Source organism: Sycon ciliatum, chromosome 8 (genome assembly GCF_964019385.1).
Source record: "Sycon ciliatum chromosome 8, ocSycCili1.1, whole genome shotgun sequence".
NCBI classification, from domain to species: Eukaryota; Metazoa; Porifera; class Calcarea; order Leucosolenida; family Sycettidae; genus Sycon; species Sycon ciliatum.
The window spans coordinates 30,432,670-30,460,005 of record NC_088650.1 but is presented as its reverse complement, the minus strand read 5'-3'; the positions used below and the strand labels follow the sequence as shown (position 1 = coordinate 30,460,005).

The window sequence follows — 27,336 nt, the reverse complement described above, 5'->3', positions numbered from 1 at the left end:
GTGTACTACGGTACCAGCCAGCTGTGTGGACATCATCAACCATGCATCGACTATGTGTGACGCACAAACCGATGATGGTGATGGGGAGAAGAAATGCTCTGTGTTGTGAGGGCAGGCGTGTATTTACTGCCATTTTGCCAGGTTAACAACCAATAATTCTCTCCACATGCTCACCAGTATGACGGTGCTTTAAACATTTTATAGGCCTCCACGATAAACACACACTTGCTTGCACATCTTGATTCTGCGGTGATTTGTGTTTCCAGTCATGCAAAAAAACTGATAGAAAAGAGCTAGTATAGTTGGGAGGTTGATGTGCAGGAAAAAATATGATGGGCCCTGGAGGCATTCTCACTCGGGCCGGTTGTCCAAACTAGATTAACTTCTCCGCCTAAAGGGTGCAATGATTCAGAGAATGTTCAGCACTAAGGAAGTCTCATGTCTACTAGACTATAGGAAGCTTTTGGAAAACAAAAGAAACAGTTGGAGAAAGTTAAACGAACAGAAAAATGAAGAAAACGGAGTAGAAAAGGAGAAAGAGCTAGGTGAAAAATTATAATTTTTAATAGGGAACAAAATAAAAATTCCATGGAGAACTTGAACATGAAAGGATGGGGTGTGTCTTTAGCACTGCAATTACTGGGCAGAGGAGCTTGAAACAGGAGGAGAAGGAAAAGAGTGAAGGCTAGCAAAGAATAGAATCTAGCTGCAAAGATAATTAATTCACTTTCGGGAAAGTCCATTTGCATGGCAAGGGCCACTCGGTGATTTTGTCAGTTGGTCAGTCAACAGAATACATTGTACAAATGGAAAGAAACATAGAGGCAAGAATAGTCTGGAAGTAAGAGCATCATTCAATTGGTAAAGAACTACCCCTGCAACATTTACTATGGGAAAGTACCATTCAAAACTATTCCGAGTAAAGATAATCTAGAAAGATAATCTAGTCAGTGCAATCCGACTTTCTAAAACCTATTCGTATCTGAGGTGCAGCCTAGTCTGCATGGATAAGTCCTGGCCAAAGACTGTCACAAGTTTGTGTTGCGTCATCGTATTTAAAATTAAGAAATGGCCCAATATTCAGGAAATTGTTATAGTCTCCGTTTGATGTCTCTTTCTCAAATATACTTCAAAGTAGATAATATGAAAAGTACGAATTTGTGGTAGCACAAGCTCAAGTGTTGCAAGCGGCTGATCTTCATATGAAAATAGATGATTATCTCAATGGATGCAATGATGTACTGAGTGTCTTCATGCTGTGGTTCTAAGCTGATGGAGATACCATTCAGCTGGTGGTTAGATGGAAGAAGTTGAAACTGATATGGCGAGCTGCGGACTATAGATTAGTGTAGGTGACTCAACAAGGAGGGCAGACACATGGTTGAGTTGCCCGCTCAGTATGGCCAGCCAGGCACCAGCACCCTGACCGAGACTCGTCAACATTTGGTGGGACCTACCGTGCCTTACAACCCGGCAATGTCCTGCTAAGGCGGTCATTTGCACAGGCACGGGGCATAAACTTTTGGCCGATCGCTATAAGGTGATGGCCAGTTCATACCACTATATTCTCATCAGGAACAGATCCAGTACTGCTGGCGACGCTAGGGCGCTGGCTGTATTCGTCAGAAAGTCCCGACTTGCACTTGAAGATATTCTCCACGTCTTCTAAGGACAGACCCTTGGTCTCGATAAGGCTGACCTTCGTGAACAGAACAAGAGCAAACGAGACGACTGCCATCAGCAAGAACACACCGCCATCTGTCATCAAGTCGGACAGAGCGGAGAAGTACTGAGTGACCAGGAATGCCATGAACCAGGAGGAACCGGCGGTGACGGCTGAGAGTGCCGGGAAAGCGCGCGTCTGAAACGCTTCAGCCATGAACAGCCAGGGTATGATGCCCAGGCCCATGGAGAACGACGCCGTGTATACGTAGATGGCGGTCGCGGGCAACGCTGCCGCCGTTTCGCCGTGAATGTGGTCACGGTTGAAAAAGAACAGCGCCAGGACGGTCAGCGAAATGCCCATACCTACGCCTGCCACCATCAGCAGTGGACGTCGGCCGTAGCGGTCCACGATGAAGGCACTGAAGAATGTGAACAGCAGCTGCAAGAGATTAAGATAACCGACAGCAAAACAGAACGTAACAGTTGATGGCCATGCAAGACTGTGAACAACGGAAAGGTTATCAATGAAGTGTAGGTACTTCTCCTGGGAAGAAAAAAACTTTGCTACTTTCTCTTACTGTTGGAGTGCGCATTCAAGATGTGCTAGGGCTGTTAGCCAGTTAGTTTTAGAAAGTCAGTACCGTCGGTCAGTGTCATGCAATGTTATCACACGAGCTGATTGTTTAGTAACTGGTGATGTTCGTGGACATTATAGCGTAACTTGTAGTTCCTTGGTCCTTTTTTCTATAAATTAATCCTTGGCTCTCCATCCGAGTCCATACTTTCTTATTCATACTCAGTCTAAGGAATTTTTGTACTCAAGACATTTGGTTCACTGGAACAAAGAAACAATGGAAGGCAATGGGTGAATATACTTGTTTGAAGTATGTACACTGATAAACAAAGGAAATCGGAAACGTTTCAGTCTCACTTGGAGTCACCATAGCTCCATTCCTCAGAGCTCAATTCCAAGGAACGGACAGGTTGATGGAAGTCACAAAGTTCATGTCAGTTCCGGAGGAAGTAACACTTGGTCAATAGGAAAAAAGCGGCTTTATGGAGCATCTGATTTCAAAAATCACATTTCTCTGGAACCTTTTTTTATAAAGACTGAGTTTTCCGCGTCTGTAGGAACGCCACCACCCTCTAGGATCAAGGTGCAAATGCAGCTCCTAAAACGGTGGGAGGTAAGTAGATCACACCCACCGCCAAGTGGTGGTCAAAGACCGAAAATCCAATTCGCTGTATCCAAGTTTCCCTCTTGCCAGGCCATGAGACTCCAAGTACAGTACTGAACTGTGGGTCGCAGCATGGCAGGGAAAAATCCTTCTGCTTCCAAGCAGCAGAACTTAAACCGGGTACCCTGAGGTCCCTCTGTTTTTCAACCATGGTGCCAAACGTAAGTACAACTAAGTTGCATCCAGGAGGCTTCGTGATACTTTCTGCAGGACGGTAGAGTCATTGATGAAGTACGGAGAGAAAGCTATTGTTGCAATGGATGGGTTTTCTGTTGGCTGTGGATGGGTATAGTTTCTCGCTGATATTATGAATAACAATAATTCTTCAAAGGAACAGGCCACCCAGTGTCTGGTCTAGGATTTCAAACCAACCAGGTGCAAGTGTGCCTGTCCCAATCTTTGCAACCGGGTCGGTCCCGGGTACATTCAAGTTTGGACATTGTACATCAGGGAGTCTTAGGACTTCCTGAATGAGTCCCAACCAGGTCACAAGTGATTTGGTGTTTTTTTTTTCAAGCGGGTCCAAGTACCCCAACCGGGTCCAAGTACCCCAACCGGGTCCAAGTACCCCAACCGGGTCGCTGACTTTGCTCTGGAGCAGACTCTGGCACCTACAGTAAAGTTTCAATAGAGGTTCATCGATGGCTAAATCACCCTGAGCCAGAACCCAACAGGATTTTGCTCTGCACTGAGTGGAACCCGCAACAGTTAGGGAGTGTTTCTCTGACAAGACACATGTTTCACACAGTTATACACCACTACCCAAAAACGGTCTCTCGGCTACAAATTCGTCTAAAAAATGAAATCCAAATTTTCGAGAGAGAGAGAGAGAGAGAGAGAGAGAGAGAGAGAGAGAGAGAGAGAGAGGGAGAGAGACCAGCTTTGAGTAGTGGTGTATAACTGTGTGAAACATGAACTATGGCTACAGTGGAGTCTGCACACCCTTAGGAAGACACATGTCTGTAGTGTAATGAGTAGCATCATGACAGAACTCTGTCCCTAGGCATATCAATGTCTGTCTCCAGGTTTCTCCTTCCTACTCCCTACACTCACTCGCATTGATCTAACGTGTGTACTTGTATAAGAACCGCAGCCTGCCTGCTGTGCCATTGACTCATGCATTCATGTACCGCTGCACTTGTTGGCTGCGCATCACTAACCCTTCCCCTTCTATGCCACAGTCCCCGCATGCACTGAACGCAGTACTCGGGTGCGTGCGCGTGCGTATTCATGTCTGAGTGCACTGCCGGCCTCGGGCTCCATCTATACATGGCATCCCGTACTGGGCACGCTGCTTCCGGTCGCTGCTTTGTGCACGCAGCACCGCCGTCCATTCCGCTCTCTGTCTTCTTTACACAGTGATTCCCGATTGGAATCACCTCTTCGTTTCTGCTCTCCTTACAGTTAGTTGTGCTTTTCCGTGTCCGATAATGTTCCCCCTTTTTGCAATAAACAGTCAGGCGAAACTACTCTAAGTAGTTACCGCTACATGGCGCAGTGAACAGGATCAGTGATAAAAAAATAACATTGATCCGCAACGAACCTGGTCTGCAACTTCAGGATCTAGGATGGCTCGCGTTCGACAACGCCGGCGATCGCGATAAATCTCAGGAAGTGGAGACGAAACTCTCGGCGTACGTCACGCCCGTGTCCAACGTCGTCCACGTTCGAACGCGACACACAGTCGCCATCCGAGACCGTGGACGAGTCACTTTTGCGTCGCCTCTACGGCAGCGCGGACAACGACGACTTCAATACAAGGACGCTCGCGATGACCGCATCCGCGATCGCTTCACGACACACCACTGCAAGCCAACGGCTTACTGCAACGGCTTACTGCAACGGCTCACTGCAACGGCCCACTGCAACGGCTTACTGCAACAGCTTACTGCAACAGCTTACTGCAACAGCTTACTGCAACAGCTTACTGCAACAGCTTACTGCAACAGCTCACAGCAACGGCTCACTGCAACAGCTCACTGCAACGGCTCACTGCAACAGCTCACTGCAACCGCTTACTGCAACGGCTCACTGCAACAGCTTACTGCAACAGCTTACTGCAACGGCTTACTGCAACGGCTTACTGCAACGGCTTACTGCAACGGCTTACTGCAACGGCTTACTGCAACCTGCAACGGTTTACTGCAACGGCTCACTGCAACGGCCCACTGCAACGGCTCACTGCAACGGCTCACTGCAACGGCTCACTGCAACGGCTCACTGCAACGGCTTACTGCAACGGCTTACTGCAATGGCTGACTGCAACAGCTTACTGCAACGGCTCACTGCAACACCTCACGGCTACTCCCGCCGCAGCCGGAAGCCACCAAGCGGTGGAGAAACTCCTGTGGCGAGCCAAAACGGCATGCCTGCTGCCGCCGAGCCCAACACAAGTGCCACCTCCACTACCTGTTCAGGTCGCACAGCCATTGCACCGGAGCGGCTCATCTCGACAATGTAAACATGGACCTGCAACTCTTTCCGTTAGGGGAGATGTGGTGTAATAAGTAACATCATAACAGAACGCTATCCCTGGGCATAGCATTGTCTGGGCCTGCAACTCTTTCCGTTAGGGGAGATGTAGTGTAATGAGTAGCATCATGACAGAACTCTGTCCCTAGGCATATCAATGTCTGTCTCCAGGTTTCTCCTTCCTACTCCCTACACTCACTCGCATTGATCTAACGTGTGTACTTGTATAAGAACCGCAGCCTGCCTGCTGTGCCATTGACTCATGCATTCATGTACCGCTGCACTTGTTGGCTGCGCATCACTAACCCTTCCCCTTCTATGCCACAGTCCCCGCATGCACTGAACGCAGTACTCGGGTGCGTGCGCGTGCGTATTCATGTCTGAGTGCACTGCCGGCCTCGGGCTCCATCTATACATGGCATCCCGTACTGGGCACGCTGCTTCCGGTCGCTGCTTTGTGCACGCAGCACCGCCGTCCATTCCGCTCTCTGTCTTCTTTACACAGTGATTCCCGATTGGAATCACCTCTTCGTTTCTGCTCTCCTTACAGTTAGTTGTGCTTTTCCGTGTCCGATAATGTTCCCCCTTTTTGCAATAAACAGTCAGGCGAAACTACTCTAAGTAGTTACCGCTACATGGCGCAGTGAACAGGATCAGTGATAAAAAAATAACATTGATCCGCAACGAACCTGGTCTGCAACTTCAGGATCTAGGATGGCTCGCGTTCGACAACGCCGGCGATCGCGATAAATCTCAGGAAGTGGAGACGAAACTCTCGGCGTACGTCACGCCCGTGTCCAACGTCGTCCACGTTCGAACGCGACACACAGTCGCCATCCGAGACCGTGGACGAGTCACTTTTGCGTCGCCTCTACGGCAGCGCGGACAACGGCGACTTCAATACAAGGACGCTCGCGATGACCGCATCGTTCGGTGCGTGCGGGGACTGTGGCATAGAAGGGGAAGGGTTAGTGATGCGCAGCCAACAAGTGCAGCGGTACATGAATGCATGAGTCAATGGCACAGCAGGCAGGCTGCGGTTCTTATACAAGTACACACGTTAGATCAATGCGAGTGAGTGTAGGGAGTAGGAAGGAGAAACCTGGAGACAGACATTGATATGCCTAGGGACAGAGTTCTGTCATGATGCTACTCATTACACTACATCTCCCCTAACGGAAAGAGTTGCAGGCCCAGACAATGCTATGCCCAGGGATAGCGTTCTGTTATGATGTTACTTATTACACCACAATGTCTACCCGTATAAGGCATACATTACCTGAACGCCTGCCACACCAGTACTGATTGCTGAGGCCTTCTCAGCCAATCCGGCGTCCTGAAAGATGATTGTTGTGTAGGATAGGACGGCGTTGATTCCAGAGAACTGCTGGAAAAACATTAGAGCGATGGCCATCATCAGTGGCTGGTAGGTGCACGGCTCCTTCAGCTCCGCCATTGAGAACGGCTTGGCGTTTAGCTCCGCAGTGACAGCCTTCATGATCTGTGCTGCTTCATGATCCACTGTGGCGCTGCTTCCACGCATCCGCTGTAACGACTTTATGCCCTGCACGAGAGAGATAAATGAAGCGGCCAAGGAAATACATGTATCTAATCACGTTGAACACGTCTAATAAGCATGGTGGTTGATAATCTTCTGCCAGGTTGGGGCAGGTGGAGGTATGGTAGCAATCATCAGTGAATGAAGAAAAAGAAACAAGAAAACAGTGCATAACGATGAGTTGTGAGAAGTTTTCCACCGGCAAATAGCTGGCGTTGGAAGTACACGTGTAGCAGGATTCCACCTGTACTGACCTCTTCCAGATGGCCTGCACGCATGTACCAGCGCGGAGTCTCGGGAATGAACCAGAGCAGCAAGAAGAACACGCCAGCCAGGCACGCGCCGACGATGGACATGTCACGGTAGCCGACCGAGCCGCCCAAGCCGAAGCAGACAATCACGCCGAGTGTGAGCGAGATCTGCATGCACGTGGTGAGAATGCCGCGCAGCTCCAGCTGTACAGTTTCCGCAATGTACACCTGCAGACAATACACAATGCACATAACAAGAAGAAGGAGCTCGTGGTATTATATAAGGCCATGGTAAAAAATACCTTTGATTCTCAAGTACGTGCGCATCGATTTTTGGCGGCGCACCGACGATTTTTTTTATTTCTATGCATGCATATGCGTGCATGAAAACGGTCAATGCGAAAGGCATGAATCCGGGAGTAGTAAAATACCGGTATTTTCTACTCCCTGGCCTGAAAAATAAAATAATTATAAATTAATTATGAACCTGTGACGTACACATGTGTGACCCTATCTTTGGAAATAAAAAAATTGTGGGAATTAAAATAAAAAATCGCTCGCTCGCACCGATTTTCACAGGCTCATGACCTGAGAATCAACTTTATTTTTTACCATGGCCTAAACAGACTTTTTTAAACAGTCACAGAGGAACGTCACCATGCCGTGTGTGTGGGGGGGGGGGCAGTGATATGATGGTGGAGCAAGGCTTTGGTTGCTACTGACGATTTCACGTTAATAAACCACCCTCAGGCCATAATCGTCCGACTCACATGTGTAGCTGAAAAATGATAAGAATTCCACAAGAACCATCAGTCTATAAAGACTGCTCATCCATATCTGTATACAGTAAAACCTGTATTACTATAGTGCGTTTCAAAAGTCCAGACCTCTGGTTTCAAAAAACCGTTAGGCCAGCATATTATTATTATTCTCGTATTCGTCCCGAATGGGACTCACGACGGCAGAATTAACTGTGAGCATGTGTGTGTGAGAGTGGGAGAACGAAATGAAAAAGAAAAGAAGAGTCTTGTAATAAAGGTCAAATTTAAGAAGAGCAGTACTAGACTAAATGGCTGAGCAGATGTTACTCCATTGTTTTCTGTCGCGGGCATAGGTGCCGAGATCACGAAGGCAGCTGGGCTTAAAAATGCAGATAGGTGTGAGGCGGACGTCTCGCCGGAGACTTGTGGTGAGGCAAGAGCGGGGTGCACCTATTCAAAAGGGCTGACTGGTAGCATATGTACAGAAAGCAGTGAGAGCAACATTTGCAGGGATGTCACTTGGCTGGCGTAATATATGTCCTAATAGCTTCCACCTGTCCCGCTTGGCCATTTCAGATACAGAGCACTGGCCAGTAACAGCATATAAATCTGCATTCGAGATGACATCTGGGTAGGTAATTCCAAGGGTACATCGCAGCTGTTTCCTATGAAACACATCTAGGCGCTTTTCTTGTGCACGGGACAGGCTATGGCAAGCAAGGTTGTAGGTCAAGATTGGTAGAACGAAAGTGTTGTATAAATGAATTTTGATGGGTGTAGAAAGCAGGTTGTGCTTGAACCATAACTTCAGAGTGTCTCCAAATGCTCTTGCGGCCAAGCCAATACGGCGCGTTACGTCCTCCCCGGAGCCGTATAGCGAGCCGAGTGTCTTCACCTGTCGCCAAGCTTCTTTACCACGAGTTGTGCCGACATTTCTAGATGTTGTAGAGGTGGCATCTCCCAAAGTGGGTTCCAGGTAAATACGGATCCATTCAGTCTTACTGGTATTGACGGTAAGACCCCATTCGGAGAAGACGCCTGCGATGACGGGTAGGGCGCTGGTAAGGAATGATTTTGATGTGGAGATGAAGTCTACGTCATCGGCGTAAGCTGTTTCTTCAGGTAGAATGTTGTCTGCTGATGGTCGGGCTGGCAGTCGGTCACGTACCATTCGTAGGGCTGCTTCCAAATAAACCGTGAACAGTACCGGTGACAATCCATCGCCCTGGGGGACCCCCCGAGCTGTCTCAAAAGGTGCGGACTGTGCTTCGTTCACGCGAACTGTCAGCGCCGTGCCAGATAGCAGGTACCTAACCAGTCGTAAACCGTCCGCGTCTCCAATTTTCTCTTGCTCCATGACATCAAGCAGCTTTGTGCGGTTTATTGTGTCAAAAGCCTTGCTCAGGTCCAGCCCTAGCACGTAGATAGTAGTGTTGAAGCGTTCAACAATTGGTGCCAGGATCCGTTTGCAAAACACAATGTCTGCGGTTGATCTGTTTTGACGGAACTCGGCTTGCGATGGAGATATATATCGCTCTACGTCAGCTCTGATCCGGCTAAGTGTGATGAGGGACAAGATTTTTCTGGCAGTAGTCAGCAATGTTATTGGACGCAAATTGTTCATGGGGCCTTTGGGTTTACCTGGCTTATGCAGAGCGATTAGTACACCATCTCCAAGGGACGCTTGGCTGTGCTGAGTGAATACATCGTTGAAAAGGCTGCTTAGGCACTCTGCAAGTGCAGGGCCTCCGTATTTGACCAGCTCGGCCGGTATGTCATCAGGCCCGCAGGAGCGTTGGTTCTTTAGACGACTCATTGCGCTCGCTACCTCTGCTGTGGAAATCGGTTTATCGAGGGGTTTCGGTGTTCCTGTGAATGGCGTAACCGCTGGCTCTGCAGCAGTAGGAGAGAATTTCCCAGTGTAATGCTCAGCTATTCTATCCGCTTGCTCTCCTGGCCCAAGGACAGCCTTGCCGTTGTTGTCTACAATGGTTAAATCTCGTGGGCACTTTGGTTTCAGCAGTTTTATCACTGCAAACATCATTGGCCCGTTCTTGAGCGACTCCACTTCTCTGACGCGGCTCTCAAGATGCTGTAACGCCAGCTGTCGAGACAGGATTCGGATTTCCTTCTGCACTCTGTTACGCTGCACTCGCAGCTCATTTCTTCTATTCATGTTTGGTGTGCTATTAAGATCCATACGCAGCTTCCTCTGCAATTCTGAGAGTTTGTCTACCTCATCCGTAGCGTAGGGTAGCTTGCTTCTGCTCGGTGTGTATCCGACTACTCCAGTTGCCACCTTGCGAATGGATGAGCATGTTGCCGTGAGTCTTGCGCTTGCTTCTGCCACATTGAGGAGTTGAGGTGCCGCTTCTTCCATTTTCGTTTGGTATAATTTCTGCATTTTCTTGTCATTGACCAGTCTCATGGTGTTGAACTTGCGTTTGCGGATTGTTTTGCCTCGGTTCCACACAGGGTGAAGAGCTTTAAATTTTACACGGGCCATAACTAGGCGATGGTCAGAAAAGGTTCTTGTGCCAGCGTATGACCAGGCGTCCTGCAGCACAGCTCTTTGTCTCGAGTTACATAGTATGAAGTCGATCTGATTGAAGATCCTTTTACCGGCTGGGCTCTTGCCTTCCCAGGTGGTTAGATGTCTGCTTGCCTCCTTTCTTTGCCTCTCTGGTAAGCTAGGAATAACACCAACTTAGTCTATCGGCATTATCGACGCATTCATTCTTTCATTCATTCAACGTTTATTTATTTTCGTCTTCCATGGTTCCGACCATCAATGATAATTGTGATAGTAATTGTTTGACAACGGAATGGCGAGTGGCGACTTTCAACGTACGTGGACTTGCTATGGACACGAAGAAACGCGACCTGGTGGCGGATGCAAGGACCTACTCCGCGGACGTCGTCGCTCTACAAGAAACCAAGATACAAGACAACGTAACGGCAACGCTTGAAGGATATCGACTATTGACGTTCAAGCCAGAAACTCCTGCGTACGGCTTGGGCTTCTTGGTAGCCCCCCGCCTGAGCCCATTCTTGTACCGCTCCTGGACACCGGCGGACTGCGAGCGGCTGGCCGTACTGCAATTCAAGTTACCTTGCAGCGGTGGAAAACGGACGTTTTTGCTGAGCTTGGTGAACGCGTACGGTCCCACGTCAGCTGTATCGGAGCGAAAACCAGAAGTCCTCGATAAGTTTTATGACCAGTTGACGAAAGTATATATACCACATAAAATCTGTGATCACTTTGTGCATAAATTTTTCGAAATTGGTCGTCTGTTATCCAATCGCTTAGAAATTTACATGAGAAAAATTGCGTGAGCTTGTCGTGCTACGACTTGCTACGTCATAATTCTCACAGTCACCCACGTGGCTTTTGTGCTGCCCACGCTGCACTTTTCCGCAATGTTTTTGGAAGCACTGGCTTTAGCGTACGTTAGCATATTGGCGTACCGTATGCCACGAACCTCACTTTTGCATACGGTTGCCGCCAGCCAGCTTGCCTTTTCTCTTCCTGACAATCTCTCTCTGCTTGCTTGGCCCTTGCCGAAGCACCTTTTTATGGCTCCTTGCCCCTGTACTTATTTCTTGTTCATATGTAGTCTGCCGAATCTTTCTAACTGTAACGTGTAAAGTAATCATTGCCGCTAACTGTCGAAGTGTCTGTTGCGACCAGGAAGTGGCCCGATTCGCACGCCCCCTTAGCAGGCGCAGACCTAAATTTGCTAAATTGGTGACCCCGATATTTCTGTAGGCAAGGCTACATTGTTCACCATGACCACGCCGGCCAGCAACGGGAAGGGCCGTGGAAAACCTTTCCCGGACGCACCCTCAGTTACCAGGGAGGAACTCATGGAGCTCAGGCAACAGCAGCAGGCGCTGCTGGACCAGCTCAACAAGGCACAGGCCACAGCCAGTACCACTGGTAGTGTTATTGGGAGTAGCCCTGAGTTGGACCGGCCCCCAGCTGTGGCAGCCGTCAATATCAAGCTGCCCGATTTTTACCCTTCGGATCCCGCTCTGTGGTTTGCCCGGGCTGAGTGTCTCTTCAGTCATCGTGGCATCACTGCCCAGCGGACCAAGTTCGATTATGTAGCTGCGGCACTGTCGGAGCAGTTCTCCATGGAGGTCCGAGAGCTGCTCATCAGTCCCCCGCAGACTGAGCCATACACGACGCTGAAAAGCCAGCTCATCGCCCGCACTCAGATGTCTGAGCAGAAGCGACTCCGGCGTCTGCTCACGGAAGAGGAGCTTGGAGACCGCACCCCATCCCACCTGTTGCGCCGCATGCAGCAGCTTATTGGCTCCAGCCAATTGGATGAGTCGATTTTACGGGAGCTGTTTTTGCAGAGACAGGCAGGCATAGTGGGATGGTCTAAGACCATGATTGAGAAACAGAGGGTACCAGGTTCAAGTCCTGCTTGGAAGCGGAAGGATGTTTTCCAGCCGTGCTGCGACCCACAGTTAATTGGGAACTCGTGGCCTGGCACGAGGGAAACATGGATGCAGTGAATGGGATTTCGGTCTTTGACCACTTTGTGGTGGGTCTGATCTACTCACCTCCCACCGCTTAGGAACTGCATCTGCGCCTTGATCCAAGAGGGTGGTGGCGTTCCTGCGGATGCGGAAAACTGGGCCTTTGGCCGAGTCTCACGCGAACCGTGAATTTTTTTTTTCCGAGCAATGCCCAGCTGGTCCTTGCGTCGACCCCAAAGGCTACAAGCCTTTCCGAACTAGCTGCCATTGCTGACCGGGTTATGGAGACAACCCAGGCCTCAGTCTCCGCCATCCAACGCCCATCACAGGACGACGCTCGGATGTCCGCCCTGGAGCAACAGATTGCTGCCCTGACCGAGGCCGTCAGCTCTCTGCATAAACGGTTGGACGGATCCCGGGGTCGCATCCCTGGCCGTGGATCTGGTCCACCGCGCTCACGGAACAACTCGCCTGGTCGGCCCGGCCTGTGTTTCTTTCATAGCAAGTTTGGCGACCAAGCTAAGAACTGCCGACCACCCTGCTCCCGGCCGTCAAACTAGCTGGCCAGCCCCTGTTGGCGACCAGCACCGCTGGCCTGCAGACCACATGTCGCCTATTCTATGTCCGAGACCGTGTCACGGGGTTGCGTCTCCTAGTCGACACTGGCGCCGCCGTCAGTGTCTTGCCAACCACGTTCCGTAAAGGCAAGCAGACCGCCGTCATTGACACGTTGCGTGCAGCCAACGGAACTAGCATTCCCACATATGGCTGTCGATCGCTCACCCTTGACCTCGGTCTTCGTCGGTCATTCCCATGGCTCTTTGTGATCGCCGATGTTTCTAGTCCAATTCTCGGAGCTGATTTCCTCCACAAGTTCGGTCTCACTGTAGACATCCGCAACCGTGCCCTGCATGACACCGTGACCGATCTCTCCGTGCATGCCGTCCTAGCTCACGGCCAGGATACTTCGTCTCTAGCACCGCCGCTCACCGAGCAACCGGAGGTGAATTTACTCCTGCAGGAATTCCCTGGACTGACCAATTCTGCAGCGCAGCCCCAAACAATCAAGCATGACACCGTTCACTTCATCGAAACGATTGGTGCACCCGCCCATGCCCGTGCACGCCGTCTGCCACCCGATCGCCTGGCCGCCGCTAAGGCTGAGTTTCAGCACATGGCTGATCTAGGCATCATCCGGCCATCCTCCAGCCCGTGGTCTTCGCCCCTGCATATGGTGCCTAAGTCAGACGGCGATTGGCGTCCCTGCGGTGATTACCGTGCGCTAAATGCCAAGGCGGTCCCAGATCGGTATCCTGTCCCCCACTTGCAGGATTTTGCTAGTTCGCTCCACGGCACTAAAATTTTCTCCAAGGTTGACCTCCGGCGGGCATATCATCAGATTCCCGTCCACCCTGACGACATACCAAAGACAGCCGTCGTTACGCCATTCGGCCTCTACGAGTTCGTCCGCATGCCGTTTGGCCTGCGCAATGCAGGTCAGACGTTCCAAAGGTTCATAGATCAAGTACTGCAGGGCCTCCCCTTTCTGCTTCGTCTATATGGACGACTTGCTAGTCGCTAGCACCTCTCGAGAAGAGCACCTGGAGCACATCCGTACTGTGTTTCAACGTCTCGAGGACCATGGCCTCATCATCAGCTTGCACAAGTGTGAGTTCCTGGCACCGGTCGTCAACTTCCTCGGCCACCAAGTCGACGCTGCAGGCCTCCACACCCTGCCCGAGAAGGTGCAAGCCATCATTGAGTATGCTGAGCCTGCAACTCTTCGTGCACTCCGTCGTTTCCTGGGGCTAGTGAACTTTTATCGCCGGTTCATCCCCAGGTCTGATCTTCTCGCTGGCCCCAAGACGCCGAAGAACAAAGCTATCGTCCTCAGTGACACAGCTCGAGCTGCCTTCACTGCCGCCAAGGAAGCCATCAGCGCTGCTACGCTTCTCACGCATCCCCAACCTAACGCTCCGATCGCCCTCATGGTTGATGCGTCCAATTTCGCTGTTGGTGCTGCCCTGAACCAACTGGTCGACTCGACTTGGCAGCCCATTGCATTCTTCTCGAAGCGGTTACAGCCGGCCGAAACACGCTACAGCACATTCAGCCGAGAACTCCTGGCAATCTACCTGTCCATCCGCCATTTCCGTCACTATCTCGAGGGTCGAGAGTTTACAGTGTATACGAACCACAAGCCCCTGACATTTGCTCTCCGCACCGCGTCCGACCGCCTGTCCCCGCGTGAGCAGCGTCAACTTGCATATGTGGCAGAGTTCACCACCGACCTGCAGCACATCCAGGGCGTGGACAATGTTGTTGCGGATGCACTCTCCCGACCGTCTGTCAATGCCATCCAGCAACCCATTGATTTCACCAAGTTTGCGGCTGCCCAGACCAACTGCCCAGAGCTCGAGGCACTCCGTACTCGTCCAGACACCAGTCTCGATTTCAAGTCTATCTCGCTGCCGTTCTCTCCTGTCCCGCTCTTGTGCGATGTATCCACCGGTACACCACGGCCGTATGTCCCAGAAGCATTCCGTAGACCTGTTTTCGATTCGCTCCACAGCATCAGCCACCCTGGCATCAAAGCAACGCAGCGTCTGATCACAGCTCGGTATTTTTGGCCTGCCATTTCTAAGAATGTGCGCGCTTGGACTCGCTGTTGCCATGAATGTCAGCGGTCCAAAGTACACCGGCATACCTCGGCACCACTGTCGAAATTCATGCCGCCTGACGCCCGGTTCGATCACATCCATATCGACCTCGTCGGACCTCTGCAGCCATCCCAAGGTTTCACGTATCTGCTAACGTGTGTGGATCGTTTCACCCGTTGGCCCGAAGCAATACCACTACGCGACTGTACAGCCGAGTCAACCGCACGTGGCCTGCTACAATGGGTGTCCCGTTTTGGCACTCCATCAGTGATCACCACCGACCGTGGCAGACAATTCGAGTCAAGCTTATTCGCTGCATTGTTGAAGCTACTCGGATCCTCCCGCCTACGCACCACTGCGTATCAACCCCAGAGTAACGGCTTGGTCGAGCGATTCCACCGCCACATGAAGTCCTCCCTAATGGCACAGGCATCCGGCAGCTGGTCACACAATTTTCCCCTCGTCATGCTCGGCATCCGTGCAGCGTACAGAGCCGATTTAGACTGCAGTGTAGCCGAGCTCACCTACGGCACAACACTGCGTCTTCCTGGTGAATTCTACGAGCCCAGCTTTTCAACCTCACCCAGCCCGTCTCACTATGTCCAAGCCCTCCGCACATCTCTGCAGGCATTACGACCCACCACTCCCAGATCCAGCAACCGTTCCGTGTGGGTGTCCGGCGACCTAGCCACAGCGACGCATGTGTATGTCCGCACGGATGCTGTGCGTAAACCCCTCCAGCCGCCCTATCAAGGCCCGTTCAAGGTTATCTCTCGGCACAACAAGTACTTCACCATACTGCTCAATGGCAAGGAGGATAGTGTCTCCGTTGACCGGCTCAAGCCTGCGTATCTCCCCGACACTGCCGCGAGTGCGCCACCTGTCTCGGCCATCCTGCCAGCGACCACCCCATCTGGGTCAGTATCAATTCAGCATCGTATTGTCCATTGGCATGAGTGAATTCATTGGAATGACTGAATTTCTTGTGTGTGATCGTCATCGGTGCATACACCCTGTATCCATTTGCAATGACTTGTAAATATTCTTGTACATATCCACTTTATATATTTCTCGTTTTCTTGCCGCTTGCTATACCGCATCCGCCATAGCAACACTAATCTTGTACATTTACTTAGCCTTACTCAATCTGTTTTCTACATTTCGTGCACTATCCTTCGTCAGTCCACTGGCGGGGGAGTGATGTCGTGCTACGACTTGCTACGTCATAATTCTCACAGTCACCCACGTGGCTTTTGTGCTGCCCACGCTGCACTTTTCCGCAATGTTTTTGGAAGCACTGGCTTTAGCGTACGTTAGCATATTGGCGTACCGTATGCCACGAACCTCACTTTTGCATACGGTTGCCGCCAGCCAGCTTGCCTTTTCTCTTCCTGACAATCTCTCTCTGCTTGCTTGGCCCTTGCCGAAGCACCTTTTTATGGCTCCTTGCCCCTGTACTTATTTCTTGTTCATATGTAGTCTGCCGAATCTTTCTAACTGTAACGTGTAAAGTAATCATTGCCGCTAACTGTCGAAGTGTCCGTTGCGACCAGGAAGTGGCCCGATTCGCGCGCCCCCTTAGCAGGCGCAGACCTAAATTTGCTAAAAGCTGCCTGAGCAATATTCCGAAGAAATTTCTCAGAAAGTTCAAACCAAATTTGAATTATTCGAAAAAGTCTAGAGGTCTATACTTTTGAAACGCACTATAACGACCACCCCTTGGGGTCAGAGAAAGCGGTCTTTAGTGACAGGTGGTCCTTAGTTAGAGGTTTGCACCGCACAACCATAATAGATGAGTGTGAGACTGTCCGTGTCTGGCGAAGTGGTCTGTAGTACCAGGCTGGTTGCTAGTCACGGTGGTCTTTAGTTACAGGTAGGGGTGAAAGTTCGCAATGAGATCCCGAGTTCGAGTACTCTGATTTTCTCCGATCGAATATTCGAGTATTCTTCATCTCCTAAAAATTGCACACCAAGGGCCTTAAGATCACATCATGATACAACCCTGATTGAACCGAGTAGCGGTCATTTTTCTCGGGTATATTGGTTGGTGGGTCATTTGGGCTCTCTCTACTCGTGAACAAATGTTCACCACACAGTCTGCACATCAATATCTGCCGACTGCTGCTCTGAAACTGCAGATTTCTGTGGTAAATGCATGTACCATGTATGAACGAGTACTCCGTTTTATTCCGAGTACGATTATGTTAGAAAAAACCGAGCGAGTACTCGAGTATTCGGTATAATTGTTTCACCCCTAGTTACAGGTTTTACTGTACAAGTGGTGGGGGTGTTCCCACAGTTGCAGAACAGGGAATGATGAAGGGTTAGGCTGTTGTACATGACTGTACTAGTAGCGTGATGAACAGAACTCATGATGCAGGCAGGGGTGGTGGCCACAGTGCCAAACTCACCGGATTAACTAGCAGCAGCACACCCACGCCCCATCCGAGCAGTACACGCCCAGTGATCAGCATTGCGACCTGGTTGGCATGCACAATCAGCACCCAGCCTGGCAAGGGAAACACAAGCACAAAGCAAAGGTAAAAAAGTAAAGTAAAGTTTGCACATCCGTGTTACAACCGGCTTACAATTGTGTTGAGAAACACAACCAGCTTAGGGGTCATCGCAAACGCTTTCTGTGGTCCCTGAAACTCGAACATCATTCATTTCGTACTCGGACCTCTCCCTCTGAAACGAACGCAGCTTGCTATGCTGGACGAAAATCGCATGCATGTATAATAATGTATATGCCATATGTACAGTGTCGGTCAACTTGCGATTTTGGCTCGCACCCTCTCCCCCCCCCCCCTCCCCTCCCCCCCCAAGCGAATGATGTTCGTTTCAGGGACGACAAAAAAATCTTTTGCGACCACCCCCTAGAGAAATTTCGCTCGTGCCAGGACACCACCACGCCTGATTATACCAGGGTGGCAGATGCAGCACCATATTAACGCAAAGGTACAAATTCGAATAATTTAATATCTGAAACTCGGGTATTGAGCCAATAATAAAAGTAGAAAGGAAAAGGACATATGGAAACGAGTTGACGTCGAATGTCTCAGTACTCTGTCAGTTTTGTGCCTAGTTGTTGCACTTTCTGACTGTATATAGTATCTAGTTACAGTGGTGGATAGTTACTCTCAACTCGTTTCCATATGTCCTTTTCCTTTCTAATTTAATATATCTTTTTCTTTTAGTGATTGGTGTAGCCCAGAGACCGTTTGGAGAGTGAAGATGTATGGATATAGCGGATGGCTACAGTGGAGTCTTCGCATTTTGAGAAAGGTGCAAATCAATAAATAAATACAACGCAAAATTCAGCAAACACAGTCATGCAACAAACCCTAGGGCCAAAGTCATTTCCAAACGGGGATAAAGAAAGTTTTCAAACTGTGTTCTCATCTAGACGGTCACACTTGTACCGGGGGAATTCCCCGAAAATCAGGATCTGCGCTTCGGCGCCAGAGTCAGCACCTGCTATAGTATGTACTGTAAGACCAGTAATGTTAACGAACATTTAGTTCTAACGAGTTAACGAATTTGAAAGAATCGTTAAAGGGGAAGTTCAGGCTAAAATCAAAATTTCACCAGTTATAATCTTCGGGGTGCTGAGTCGAATGGTCGTGGTCCGAGGAAGCGGAGACGCTCCCTTCCTCCTTTAATCCCAATCGAACTTGCGCATTTCCACCGAAACTGGGTGACTGCGCCCTACTAGATGGGGATTTGTATGCAAAATGTCACTAAAAGCGCCATTTCGTTCTTATAAAAGCACGGATGACCGCGATTGGCCCATATGTTGTAATCTTTTGGACGCTGAGTCGATTGATTTTGGTCCGAAAAGGCTGCGATGCAGCGTTCCTCCTTTATTCCCAATCGAACACGGTTGAACAAGCGGTCACGTGCTCCTGCGTACACCAGTCACCTGGTCACCGTGCCTGCAGGGTACAACTTACTAGCCTGTTTGACCTTTTTTGGGTGCAGTCCTGTCACTCGAGTTGAACCTTGGCGTGAAAGTCGTCGCCTGCTGGGGAGTGCTGACGTGGTGACCAGGTGATTTGGGCACCCAGGAGCATGTGACCGCTTGTTCAACCATGTTCGATTGGGAATAAAGGAGGAACGCTGCATCGCAGCCTTTTCGGACCAAAACCAGTCGACTCAGCGTCCAAAAGACTACAACATATGGGCCAATCGCGGTCATCCGTGCTTTTATAAGAACGAAATGGCGCTTTTAGTGACATTTTGCATACAAATCCCCGTCTAGTAGGGCGCAGTCACCCAGTTTCGGTGGAAGTGCGCGAGTTCGATTGGGATTCAAGTAGGAAGGGAGCGTCTCAGCTTTCTCGGACCAAGACCATTCGACTCAGCACCCCGAAGACTACAACTGGTGAAATTTTGATTTTAGCCTTAACTTCCCCTTTAACATTAAAATCGTTATGTGCGAAGCGATATGTACATGTTGACCCACAAAAATTCGGAGATCGTTAACTTTAATTCAAATTATTGACGTTAAAATATCTGTTCTTGGAACTTCTCAGTGTTACACCTTGCCTAGTTTCTTTTTTGCGCCCATAATAATTACACCGTATAAAATCAGTATGCCATGTCAATTACAATATCAGTATCACCTTCTCTGACGAGCCTTTGATAGGCGAAACAGCTGTCAGAAGGAAATTTTTTACCCGTGACCCCTTCGTTGTTTGAAGTTATTGGTGTGAGTAATGGCTACCGAGGGTAGCAATGGTCGGCTTTAGAGCGCATGGAGGAGGAGAGTTAGTTTATTAATCAACAGCCGAAAGGTACCGTTCAACAGTTTATTGATGTTAAAATATCTGGTCTTTTATTTATTTATTCAACATCTTATGGCTTCCAATGGCAGCCAAAACGGGAAGATGTGGGTGATAGCCAACCATGGTAAAAGAAGGAGAAGATTATATACATGAAAAGGAAAAATCCGAAAAACTTTAACCCGACTGCTGCATGGACGATAAGTGCTGCGAATAGTGATCATGCACCCTGGCCTGAGTAGCTCGCTTGGCTAATTGAAAGTCTGCCGACCTGGGCCACATTATGTTGCTAATACATGCACAACCCCAGTCACAGCGCACAAGTTGGTTGAGTTTGGCCGTCAGGAGGCCAGCGCAAGGTATCCGGGGCGCGGGTCTGATTCCAGTGAGGGGCAATGTGGTACCCCGCAGCGCAAGGGTAGCGTGATACCCTAAGCCAACGTGCGTGCTGCATGAGTAGCGTGATACTCGCCGAGCGCTTTTGCTGTTGCCTAGCAACGCGTTTCTGTCTTTCCTGGGCCCCCAAATGCATGTTGGGTGGCCCTGCGCATGACTGCACGTTGTCATAGCAACCTTGGAAATCTCAAGCCGGTTACCAACAAGCTAGGAATCAGACCAAGCCGCCGAATGCCCCCAAATTCTGCGTTGGTCAGCCGAATGACCTTAGTGTGGTATTCAAGCGCTTCAGCTACATGTACGTAGTTCAAATGCGTGCCATTCGTATGGTTGTTTTCCCTTAGTGACACTGATAAGGGTTTGAACCGCATGTAGTCGGCAAAAGCAATGGGTGGCATGATGCCTTAGGTGGGAGCTATAGCACAGCAACTGAGGGTGCAGGTAACTTATCATAAGTATCAGAGGCGTGCGTGCACAGTCAGTGCTAGAACGTGAGTGCATACGTCCGCGAATGGGCGTACCAGCGTGTGCGCAGCGTGTGTACCTGCATGCGTGCTTGCGCGGTGTCAGACTGCGGGTGCGCGTACGCGTGCATGCATATGTGTGTGCATGCGTGGGGGGGGGGGGGTGCGTGCGTGTGTATGCGGGTGCGTGTATGTGGGTGTGGCTGTGCGCGCTTGCGCCAGCGCAAGGTATCCGGGGCGCGGGTCTGATTCCAGCGATGGGCAATGTGGTACCCCACAGCACAAGGGTAGCGTGATACGCTACGCAGCACAAGGGTAGCGTGATACGCTACGCAGCACAAGGGTAGCGTGATACCCTACGCAGCACAAGGGTAGCGTGATACGCTACGCAGCACAAGGGTAGCGTGATACCCTACGCAGCACAAGGGTAGCGTGATACCGTACGCAGCACAAGGGTAGCGTGATACCCTACGCAGCACAAGGGTAGCGTGATACCCTACGCCAATGTGCGCGCTGCATGAGTAGCGTGATACTCGCCAAGCGCTTTTGCTGTTGCCTAGCAACGTGTTTCTGTCTTTCCTGGGCCCCAAAATGCATGGTGGGTGGCCCTGCGCATGACTGCACGTTGTCATAGCAACCTTGGAAATCTCAAGCCGGTTACCAACAAGCTAGGAATCAGACCAAGCCGCCGAATGCCCCCAAATTCCACGTTGGTCAGCTGAATGACCTTAGTTAAGTTAGTATGGTATTCAAGCGCTTCAGCTACATGCGTGTAGTTCGAATGCATGCCATTCGTATGTTTGTATTCCCTTAGTGACACTGATAAGGGTTTGAATCGCATGCAGTCGCAAAAGCTATGGGTGGCATGGTGCCATAGGTGAGAGCAATAGCACCGCAACTAAGTGGAGCAGATAGCTTCTCATAAGTATCAGAAGCGTGCGTGCACAGTCAGTGCTAGAACGTGAGTGCGTGCGTCCGCGAGTGGGCGTACCAGTGGGTGCGCAGCGTGTGTGCATGCTTGCACGGTGTCAGAGTGCGGGTGCGCGTACGCATGCGTGTGTGCATGCATGTGGGTGTGCGCGTCATGTGTGCGTGTGTATGCGGGTGCGTGTATGTGGCTGTGCGCGCTTGCGCGCCTGCGGACGGTGAACAGTTACTTTCCACAGCGGACATAGTGCTTGCAGCAGGCACTTCACCATCTGCCGAGTTTCATGATCTCGGATTCGGTGAAGCCGCTCAATGCTCCTGTGGTTGCGGGTCCGGCTCTGACGCCGTGCAGTGGATACTGGTTCGGTGGGTACCCTGGGCTGCTCAGGAGCTGACGGATTAGACGTGTGAGTCTTTGTGCAGCCAGGAAATTGCCACAGCTTTCGATGACCACTGGTCTATTGGGCAGGTTGGTGCGTCTGGAGAGATAGGTATGCATGGCTCTGACCGGGCAAACCGTTGAGTTGGTGGTTGTGAGCCGGACGGAGTGACCCTTGCCGAGTTGGTCGGTCTTGGACTTCTTGATTGTGACCTGTATGGCCTGCGGCGTGATGGAGAGGTCATTTGTTCGGAGGCCCCTGTCTGACATGGTTGTGGCGGTTGTGGAAGTGTATTCGCTTGCCCGGAGACAGGCGAAGAAGCCCAGGCAAATGGCTGCCCATGCCATGGCTCGGTCGGTAGCGTTGAGATTAGACCTAATCAGGGCGTTGCGCATAGCTGCCATGTGGGGCCGGAGGATTGGCTTGCTGGCGTTCTTAGTTCGGTTGGCCTGTGCGCGTGCCACTCCTTTAACTGCGAGGTCCACTCTTCGCGAAGAGAGATCTTTGCCGTTTTCTTTGGCAATTGCCCGGATCGCCGACACATACAAGCGGACAGTTGACGCGGCATGTTGACGTGCCAGGTAGGCTACAAACGCCAGCATGATGGTGTCTGTAATCACCTTGGTGCCGACTAGTTTGCAGAATTGGTGCAGTCGTTTCCAGGCTGTCGCGCATGTGGCGCTCAGGCACCACAACATCAACAGAGACTCGACCAGCCCGCTGTGCTGCTGTTGCTGCTGCTACTGTTGGGAGTGTTGGCTGTGCACGTGGAGGTACCACTGGTTGCAGACCCATCGATGTGGTCAAGTGGCTGTGCGCGTTCAATATGTAAAGCCACACGGCGACGCTCACCGCCATACTTGCGCTCTAGCAACTTCTTAGCTGCGTCATAGGCTGATGGTGAGTAGCCAAATCGCTCGATGGCTGTTAGTGCTTCTCCTGCCAAATACTGCCTCAATTGCAACAGCTTGTACTGAGGGGTGGCGGGTGCACTATCTAGACATGCCATGAAAGCTTCTCGGAATGACTCAAACGTACGTTTGTCACCGGTGGTGTTGCATAACCCTTGGCTGTTGCATGTACCCGGAAGACAACTGTGGTTGGTCGGTATGCCCATATACATTAGTACCTGTAGAAGCCATTGACATTGTGCTAATAGGCGGTGCCTGCCACTGGATACATGACTGGGGCGCTGCCATTGACACTGGAGGCTTTCTGAAAGAGTGTGGATTGGCCTGTGTACGAACACTGTACTTAGTATTCACTGCAGTATTCACACTATGCGTACTGGTTGAGTATACAGAATTGCTTGGAAGAACATTGCTACTGCCAGTACTGCCCAAGGGTAATGTAGGACCAGTAACCTAGAACTACTACTAGATGTACTGCCTGAGGTAGTTGTGTTTGCAGTAGCAGGCCTAGCAAGAACACTCACACCATCATTGACACTTACTGTGGTACATGTAGTGGCACTTGTCATGGTCACTGTTGCGGAACCATCTGTATACTGGCCAATGACTGTTGGACTGGACAGCGCTGCGCTGGTGACCTCTGATCTGGGATGGTACCACCAGTACCATGTGTACCAGTAGCTGTTGAAATAATCGAATGCCCTGTTACTGCTGTGCGGTCATCCGTGTCAAAACGTAGTTGTTGATCAGTTGCATTTGTTGCATCTCCGCTGGCGGACCTGTTCACGTCTCGTTGTTGTAGCGATCTGGCCAGCAATCCCGGCTGTGACTCAAACCCAAGCCGTGGTCCTGCGGACGGTTCATTGCTGTAAACATGTCCTGGCCACCAGCCGCCGACTTCACTGGCTTCATCGCGGCACTGTTGATGCGAATTACCGGTATACTGCTGCGTTTCAGCTGAGGCGACTGGCACGCGGTGAGTTGTTCTTACAATTTCAAACGCCAAGTCCGTCGCTTCGTCAAATTGCCTCTGGAGTACTTCCAGCTCACTAATCATCTTATCCTTCTCTCTCGCATTGCTGAGCAGCTCTCTGCTTCGTATAAACCAGCTAGATCTGTGATCGTCCCTTCCGCCTTCCGCTCTCTCATAATTATGATCTTTCGAGCTCGTTCATTTCTTTTTCGACATCGAAATAGCTCTCATCGTCCGTGCATCGCATCTGCACTCGCTGGGCTTTTTGAAATTGCAAAACAGTTGGATGCACGCAGCAGCACAGCTAGCAAGAGAAAGAGCCGTGGATGGGTTTGTTCCTGTTTTTGATGGCTGTGGCCATCCGTTGGCCCAACGGTCTCGTGTGAGTACGGCGTTTGTTTGTGCTGCCAGCTCGCGTCCGGCGTTCGTTTGTGCTGCCAGCTCGGGCCCGGTGCGCGAGTGAAACCGAACCGTGACAAAGGCTTTCGCTCTTTAGTGCTATTGACTGGCTTTTCATACGATGCCTATTGATGTCTAGAGACATGCTGTCTAGCCTTCCCCTGGTACGCATTCACGGGGCTTTGTTGAAGTTTGTGCCGTGAACTGCCAAAGGGAATTGTTTGAATGGTGCTGGGGCAAGTGCGACATTACGGCGTCCCTGCAGCCGGCCTAATCGCGTTTGTTGCCACAACCGATTATATTGATTTAATAGTTTTATTATTATTATGGTGCACGCAGTCATCAGCAAGCCCTCAGATTCACTTTAAATTCTTTCAATGATGCAGAAGTCTTCACTGAGTCGGGAAGTTGTAGCCACGCACAGTAGCCCTGGAAGAATGGCGATCTTGTGAATTGCGTCTTGCAGTATTGCTAATAATGATGAATGTATGCACAATACAGCACACCGCAGCCCACAGCAGAATACTCACCGGCAATCATTGGGATGGTCGTGATCATTGTTGTCAACCTTCGACCCAGTCTGTTGGCCATTAGCCCGCCGACAATGCCACCCAGGCCAGCGGCAAGAAACAGCGCCGACTGCACAGTGCACAACACCAAGACAACAACACGCAGATGAGGGTCGGAATTGATTTTCAGGCTGTCTTCCTAGGCTAAATGACACATGGGATGAAAATGGATTGTTTTCGGTCCAAAAATCACTTCTATCAACCACGCAGCATTATTTGAAGGTGTTTGGCCTGTGGAATGAGGTATAATCAGCATTTATACCTCACTCCATATACACTTACAGTCTTAGGCATGCTCTCCCTTAGTGGTGTATATATCTCCATATGCACCGCTAAGGGGAATTAGCAGTAGTTGTCAGCGAGGATCAAGCCATTAGGAGGTCACACACAGTGAATATGGAGAGGTATAATTATATTATAACAAAGGAACCTCGTGTATATCGAGATATATACACCAGTTATAAAAACCTCGGCTTCGCCTCGGTTTTCATACTGGTGTATATATCTCTATATACACTCGGTTCCTTGTTATCATATTATATACATATACCCCGCTCGATTCTTTCAGTTCAAAGATATACATACCCCTTTGGGCTCACACGGGTCACACCAAGAGTAAAAGGGAGCTTTACTGTTGGTCACGCTCTATATTTGTGACAGTACTGTACCATGGGATAAATGGATACCATTCATACTCTGTGTATAGCGTGTGCATATTTCCCTCACGCTAATGCACCCGTGAAGCATTTGGCTGTATACCCCTCGTACTCATGGTAAAATCTATACACACATGTACATACATTAGATAAACCTTGTATTGTAGAAACACGCTTTTGGTTTGACAGCATATTTACACAGTGGTTGTAGTAAGGAACACTGTTTTCGAACACGGTGTTCCACCACCTTGTACTAAATATGCTGTCAAACTAAAAGCATGTACATACATGTATACCCCGTTCAGAATGGCCGCTGATTGGCTGAAATCGCTCCACCCATGGCCATGCCACCATGGGGTGAATACGTGACGCTCCCTCACCTCGGCTTGGCTGAGCACTCTATCCGGTTAGCGTCAAAGTTACCCGCCCTCGTGCAAAGCGCTCGCTGTGTTTCTCGCAGTCAGAGCATTGACTCAGTTCATGCTTTGAGCCGGTCTAAACTGCTTTGCTGTTCACTTGACTTCATGGTGATCGATTTGGCCAGTGACTCTGAGCTCTGCTGATGAGACCTAACAATGTCAAAACAGCCATTAAAAGTCAAAAGTCGTCCTGGGCCCTACCGTACATGTACAGGCCCACCGGAAGCAGTTTTGAATAGAGTGGTCAGGCGAGTGACCCCCCCCCCCCCCCCTCCCCCGATGGGGCCCCCGTTGAGTAACACCCCCCCCCCCTCCTTCCTCCCCGAACACCTCAGAATAGAGGTCATGCAAATGATGATGTCATGGTGGTGATTCAGCGGAGCCGCTTATGGACGCTGTGTATTCAGCGGGAGTCAGCGGAACCGCTTATGGGCACTCAGAGTGACACTATGCCACCCGGAATCGTTGCTTTCACTGTCACACTGTGTCGGCTTACACTTACCCACGCCCCTCCCCCATGCATACACACCACATACACACCACATACACACACGCACGCACATGCACACACATACACACGCACACACAAAAAAAAACACACGCACACACAGAGCATGCCGTGACGATGACGGCCGGGTGATGACCACTCACCCCAAACCAGCTGATCTCAGTGCCCGTCAGTGCCAGGTTTCTGCCGTATGCTTGAGGTTCCGTTCCATTTGCTGCCTTCAGCTGGTATGATGCCGGACTGGTAAACCCGATTGCGTAACCAAGAGCAAATCCACCTGTGCAGATGACCAAGGTGAGGAAGTACGAGGGACCATGGTTCGGACTTTCTGCTTTCCTACACAGATCTGCTGCGGGTAGTTCCGTGCTCTCATTGGCACTGGTGATCGCCTTATCACAGTCCGTGAGTTCTGACAATGAGTCCTCAGTCGGTGATCTCCCCAGCGTCCGGAGCCGCTGCTTTCCCGGTGGCACCGTTTTCCGCTTGAAATTAGGCGCAGGAGCCATTGTCGGCGGAAACTTACTTCACCCAGGAGGTGGCTGAATTGACAACCTTGAGACAACTCTCCCGCAACTGTCCCACTCCCAGCACTGACTGCACTCTACTTCTGGAAAGGAAACCGGACTGCGGTCCTTCCAAAATAACTGCAAGGCTGAGTTGTCCAAACACAACCGAAAACGTGTGTTCGCGTTTGTGAAAACAAAGTTCGTCTTGCAGCTAGCTTGTTGCTTGCAGCATCGTCGTCGTCGTTTTCTTTCCGATCGTGCTTGCCACAAAACTTCAAAAGTCAAAGCCAGGGAGTACCGAGTAGACCCTGGTCAAAACGGTATCTAATCGCTGATTCGCTGTGTGCA

General features: G+C 50.4%; 1 protein-coding gene across 1 annotated transcript; it reads right to left on the bottom strand.

The window, feature by feature from the left end:
* Positions 1–238: 238 nt before the first annotated feature.
* LOC135822683 (facilitated trehalose transporter Tret1-like) lies at positions 239–27,206 on the bottom strand. The gene is made up of 6 exons (XM_065335501.1): positions 26,626–27,206; positions 24,861–24,969; positions 17,508–17,605; positions 7,188–7,412; positions 6,655–6,939; positions 239–2,104 (listed from the first exon to the last, which is right to left on the bottom strand). Exons 1-6 carry the CDS (start codon positions 26,986–26,988, stop codon positions 1,553–1,555), a joined length of 1,632 nt encoding a protein of 543 aa, XP_065191573.1. The 5' UTR covers positions 26,989–27,206; the 3' UTR covers positions 239–1,552.
* Positions 27,207–27,336: the final 130 nt, after the last annotated feature.